Raw genomic sequence first — 6591 nt, forward strand, 5'->3', positions numbered from 1 at the left:
AAAATTAAAACAAGATCCATAATTTTTCTAAATCTTTAATTATCAGTAGGCTATACCCCATAAGTGGTAAAAAAAAAAAACACAAACGAGATGCTTGAAAATAAGATTCAAATCGAGATACTCGTGTTTGCGTTCAATTTGTCTCGAAAATCCAGCCAAATATGTTATTAAGATTACACAAATATTCCATAACCTATTTGCATTATAAGATAAGATAAATATTCATATTTTTACCACCATTTTCAAGTAAATTAAGTTAACTCTAGAGTAACCACAAATCTTATACAAGAAGGAGAAGCAGAAAATGATCTACTTCCATGAAATCAACAAGCTTGAAGTTCCAATACAAGCCAAACAGAGATTGCATTCAACTAGTCAGCATACACTTTCAGTACAACATTTAGGGGAAATCTATTAGACTAGGCAAAGCATACAACTATCGATAATTTCTGAGACTCCCAAGTGACCCATGTTTGCATTTTAAAGCTTTTAATTAGAGCACGAAATCAGTCGAGTACTGCAGATCATCACATGCCTTACTAGTGATCATTTTCCTTAATAGTCATGATTTCATATGCTTAATTTTTTATATCCCTTTGTGTGCTTCTTTGGAGTCACCTGTACTATATATATTATCTGCAGATGATGCCGGCAAAATTGTGGAAGAAGAGGCGAGGGGCTCATGGACGACCGAGTTCAAAGAAACTGACATAGGGTTTCCCTCCAGCTGCAGCATTAGACTCCCCAGTACTTCAGTAATTAACTTCTTGAACTCATCTTCTTTAACAGACTTCCCGTCATCTGCTTTCAACATCTTAAACACATCCATGACTGCTATGTCCATCTGTAGAATTTTAAGGCATACTCAATTCATTAACGAAGAAATTATGGAGGAGAGGAAAGAAAATCATGAAGGGATCTGCTATTTCATACTCGGGGTATCAAGAAAATGAGAAAGAAAAAAAAATATATGATAAAATCAATCAACAAAAATCTTGTTTTACATTTCATAAATCTAGAAAATTTCTTAACTTTCAATTAACTTTGATTAAAATTTCATTCTGAGATAGAAAATACAATGAGAATTTGTTTTCTATTTTTATTTCTTTTGGCTTCCTTCCCTTCCACAAAATCTTGGATGCAAATTCAGCCTATATATATAAAGTGATTAATGACACAGATACCTGATCAACTGCACCATATGGCGGTAAACCAGCTGAAGCCCCAATCTCATCCAGTGCCACACGTAGAAATTCCTTGGACATTTTCCCATTTCGATCCTTTGATACAGTTTTCAAAGCTGCCTCCAGTGACTGCATTCAAAATAAAATTAAACATATTTCAAACTATAATTAGAAAATATTGGCGACCTCTTTTTATCAATATCAGCAGAAAACAAATTACTGACCTTGTCCAATTCAAACTTATTAGATAATAGTCTCTTAATGCCACTTCCATCAAAGGTATTTTCATTGTGTGCAACAATCACAGGTTGTTCCTTGAGAAGTTGAGCAACACTTTGTGACACTTTTTTAAATTCCACCAGTAGGGTCTCTTGCGAGACAGGTTGCTCAAGATCATGTTTAGCACAGGTTGGTTCCACAATGTTGCTCATAACCTGTGCAAGAAATATATCCCATACGCCAAGAATTTAATACAGCTATTTGCTTTGGCACTTGGAGCAAAAGCTCCACAAAACATAACATAGTTTCAAACTCCCACAAGCAATCATAAAGATGTAAGGGCACTTAAAATATGAAGTTTAATTGCATAGAACGAATTACCCAAGAATCCGAACAAGGGGGCATCCCCTGATCAACTGAAAGTTTTTCAAAAGCTTTCACAAGGTAATCACGGAGGGACCCATCGGGCACCTCTATCTCTGAAAATATGCTGACCATCTCTGATTCAAAACTGGGGCTGCTGATGAATTCTTCCAGATCTTCGCCATCAATACGGAGAATCACAATAGGGTCTCGCTTCAAACCAGCAGCCATGCCTAGTAGAATATCTGACAGCACCCCTTTAAACTTAATCTTGCTCACTTCTTGCTTGCCATGTGTGAATTCATTCAAAACCTGCAAGACATCAAAAAAAGGTCTCTATCAAGCATGCAATTGGGACAAATACGAGAAAAAGGTGGTATTAATCCATGGAGACCTAAATTTAATGAGCTAAATACATCTCACGAGCACATCGCTTTAAAGACACGAGGGCAGATATTGATTTATCTGTTAAACTGCCGTCGCAGCACTTAGCATCAACCATCAAATTCTTTGACTTTATAGGTTCACTCAGTTTTCAATGAAGAAAAGCACATGCTTACAGTTCAAGATACATATTAAAGGTTATTGGGTGTCTCGTGACTCATGAGTTTGAAAAATGCTATTACTTGGCAGTTGGCACAGTTCATTTGTATAAAAGGTATCATTTTCCATCAAGAAAATGACTAGTAATTCACGTAGAAAAACACAAAAAGCGATTTCAGGTTCAACTTTTTTTCCACCCAACTCTTTTAGCAATCCGATTTTGAAACGTCTCAAACTGATCCCTTCAAGTCCCATTCATCATCTTGATGGATCGTAATTATCCATTTAACTACCTTTTCCTTTCTACCGCCCACGACCCCAGGAAGTGCCTGCATGGCCCTCTTCTCTGAGTTTTCTCCCAGATCAGAGTTGGATTACACTTTGGAGTAGATCAAACTCTGGCACCCGCTCTTACCAATGCGTGCAAGTTATTAGGAGAGGACATTTCTCAGTCATCAATTATTATATTTCCTCTAGTAAAAATATGATCTTGTGTTGTGTGCACTTAAAACAGATCTAGTTCAGAATTTTATCATGATTTTTATCATTAACATCCATCCAGTTCTTGCCAAATCCATGCAACACATTTAATTTCTGCAGCACAGGGACTAGATTCCTCCTCACATGAAGATAAAAGAGAAGGAAAAGGAAAAGAAAAAAGCGTGATTATTATAAAAAGAGAAAGGGACTGAAAAGCAAAGAGCCACAAGACCGACAAATTAAAGCTCATCATGTTCCACTATTCACAAGGTTGGTGTGGATATAATGCGTGTTGAGCTAGAATTGGAAACTCCCAATTCCAAAAGCATCTTGATCTCAAAACGTCAAAACTCAAAAACAAAAAAGTAAATAAAATACAATTTAGTGCTTCGAGAGACATCGAGAAAGATAAAAACTTTAGTTTATGAAATATTAATAATTTTTAGCTTAAAATAAACAGTTGCTAATTAAAGTTACAAAATTCAATATTGCAAATTAGCTAGCTTTCAGAACATCATCCATGTTAATCTAACCAAATAACCAGGGGGGGGGGGGGGGGGGGGGGCGCATGCTGTTAATACAAAAATTTTAATTTTTTCACTGCAAATGGATCTTCTCCATTCCATTCATCACTTTGCTGCCCCCCCCCCCCCCCCCCCCCCCCCCCCCCCCCCAAAAAAAAAAGCAGCCAATTATATGAAAACCCAAAATAGGAAAAGAAAAAAAATTTAACAAACAGTTGCTAATCAAAGTTAGTAAAATTCATTATGCAACACTTTCTGTACAGCAAATTAGCTTATAGCCGTAGCACAAAATTGTAGATTCTTCCGAGAAAACTAATCTTCTCCATTTCATGCATATTTCTTGCTCTTCACCAGACAACCAGACACCCATTTTTCCTTTGAATCAATGAAACAGCGCCGCCCCCCCTCCCCCCCTCTCTCCCAAGAGAGAGAAGAGAGAGAGTGGCAACTAATTAAATGATCATGAAAACTCAAAAGAGAAAGATGGAATTGTTAATTAGAAAGAGGCAGCTACTAACTGAACGATCATGAATACCCAAAAGAGAAAAACCCAGAAAAGAAAGATGGAAATTTTAATCATTGAAACCCAAAAGGGAGAAGAACCAGAAGAACAAGAATTGGCAACTAGAATGAGGCAGCATGCCGGCAACTAGTAAAATAATTAAATGGTCATGAAAACCTAAAATAGAACAAAACCAGAAGAGAAAAAGATGGAACCAATCAAAATTAGAATTGGGCAAGCAGCGGAATCAAATCAAAGAAACTAAGAAAAGGAGCATCGCACACACCTCAGAATAGATGTGATCAGAGTCAGGGGAAGCGCCGTGGGGAGGCAAGCCAAGAGCAGCGCCAAGATCGGCGACGGCAGGCTGAAGCTCCTTCAGGGAGAGCTCTCCGTCGCGATCCCTATCCAACTCCTGGAACTTATGATCCACGAAACTGCTGAACACCTCCTCGTTCTCAACCAACTCCATTATACCCGAACCGTCCACCACCTCACCTCCATCATCATCATCCCCTGCTTCTCTACCCTCCTTCTCCTTCTTCCCGCTGCTCGTACCCATGATATTAATAACACTACTGCCTTTCTTATCCTTTTGCATCGATCAAACCCTGCTTTTGAAATTTTTTTTTAGGGTTTATCTGCAACTGGGGTTGTTGCCCGGGGGTTTATTAATTGAAAATTGCTTTGGGTGCGAGTCTCTCGTGACTCACACGAGCTTAAAGAAGCATCAATGAATCATCCCCACCTCGCTCGCCCTTTATATATATATATATATATATATATTTGAAATTCCCAACCTCTTCTTCTTCTCCCCGCCCTGGCGCTTTGCTTCTGCTTTACTTTAGTCCTCTGGTCTTTAGTTGCCATTTGTTGGAAGCAGAGAGTGGCTGACACTCGAGAGAGACAAACAGAGGACAGAGGACAGAGGAGAGAGGAGAGAGAGAGAGACAGAGGGGTGGGGGGAGAGTGGACTCTGGACCACGAATGAGTGTGTGGTTAGGACACGTAGGGCGGCTGGAGAGCTTATGAAGAGAGAGAGAGAGAGAGAGAAAATGGGCTTCGGACTTTTTTTTATTTTCAAAGCTTTGGTCGGTGCCTTTGGAGGTGACTCGTGGCATGCATGGAATAACTTACAATGCATGAAATAATTAATTAATTAATTAATTATAATTTCAATTATTGAGTGATTTTAATTAATAATTGCATGTTAAAATTTTTAAGTAGTTTAATTTAATCTTATATTTGGAAGTTGTATTAAATTTGAATTTATATGAAATTATAAATTATGTTATATAAAAACATATTAAATTTTACTTGCAATAAAAAAATTAACCTTTACTGAAATTTGACAAAAGTATAATTGACTTTCTCAAGTTAAAATCTTAAAAATTTTTCCTAAACTTTCAAGTATCGTGTATTTTGTAAAAAAAAAAACTTTTTCAATTAAAATTTATATCTTTTTAACAAATATTAGAAAATATTGTAACATTTTTAAAACTTTAGGAGAGAGATTTTTGAAATTTAAAGAGAGAGTGTCTATTTTTTTACTAAATCTTAGGAAATATCAGTGTATTTGTCCTTTTATTTAAATTTATTTACATTCAAAGCTTGAAATTTATACTCTCAAAGGAAACTTAACAATTTTCATCTTTTATAATGCATTAATCTTAATTATTTGATAAATTATTAGATTAGGTTGTCAAACAATTAATTGTGTTTTTGAATTTTTTTTATTTTTAGTTGATAATTATCAATCGAATTCGAACTTTCTTAAAATTGTCTAAGATTCGTACATGCTTAGGCAATTAATAAATTTTCATAAATTTCTCTCAAGATTAACAAAAAAATGTTGATTTTCTTTAAGATTGTAAAAAAATCTTAATATCATCTTTGATATTCGATATTTAAAATATTTATATTTTTTCTATTAATTTATTATCAAACAGCTAATAAATTTTTTTAAAAAAATTATTTTACCCTTAAAACACATGAAAATATTATAATAATTGTTTGACAAATATACCAAATAATACTGAGATTTTGTTTGGTGGGCGACATGGCGATTGTTCATTGGTTTCCATTGTTTTAATTGTCAAGCAGTTGAATCATAGGGGCTTGAGGGTTTGGCTTCTAGGCACGTAGCCTAGCCTTTTTCCAAATTTTTTTTTTTTTTGCCCTAATGATTAAAAAAATTCTAGTATTTTAATGGACAATTATAATTAAATTCCAATTTTTTAGTTCTTGAAATGATTGAAATAATTTTTAAAAATTTATTTCAATTTACGTGCCTGAATGATTAAAAAAATCATGTATTTTTATTGCCGTTCGTAATTAAATTTAAATTTTTGTCAACACCTAAACTATTGTTCCTAAAATTTTAAAAGGGTAAAACTTTTGTATGTCAACACCTAAACTACAATTGGTAAATTTAAGATTTTTAATTAGTGTTGTAATGCATGAGGTATGGGTAACAGATGTAGGATTTTTAAGGAAAGGTACCTACTCTTAGGGCTTAATTGGGTCCATGTTTTTTGTCACATTGGAAATCAAATTTGGATGGAAAGAAAGGAAATGTCAACTACTTTTTGGGGGAAGAAAAAGAGAGCATAGGAAGATCATGCTACTCATCATCCACAATAATTGCAAGCTGACATGACGGTCGATTGAGATTTGTTTTTTAAAATTTTATTAATATTTTTTAAAATTTTTAAAAATGATAATTTTTTCCTAAAATTGGTCAAAAACACATAATTGCAAGTTGACATGATGGACA

General features: G+C 34.8%; 1 protein-coding gene across 1 annotated transcript; it reads right to left on the reverse strand.

The window, feature by feature from the left end:
- Positions 1-263: 263 nt before the first annotated feature.
- LOC131155365 (uncharacterized) lies at positions 264-4786 on the reverse strand. The gene is made up of 5 exons (XM_058108438.1): positions 4102-4786; positions 1785-2078; positions 1409-1618; positions 1185-1313; positions 264-844 (listed from the first exon to the last, which is right to left on the reverse strand). The coding sequence occupies exons 1-5, from the start codon at positions 4414-4416 to the stop codon at positions 587-589; spliced, it is 1206 nt and encodes a 401-aa protein (XP_057964421.1). The 5' UTR covers positions 4417-4786; the 3' UTR covers positions 264-586.
- Positions 4787-6591: the final 1805 nt, after the last annotated feature.

Source organism: Malania oleifera, chromosome 5 (assembly GCF_029873635.1).
Source record: "Malania oleifera isolate guangnan ecotype guangnan chromosome 5, ASM2987363v1, whole genome shotgun sequence".
NCBI lineage: Eukaryota > Viridiplantae > Streptophyta > Magnoliopsida > Santalales > Ximeniaceae > Malania > Malania oleifera.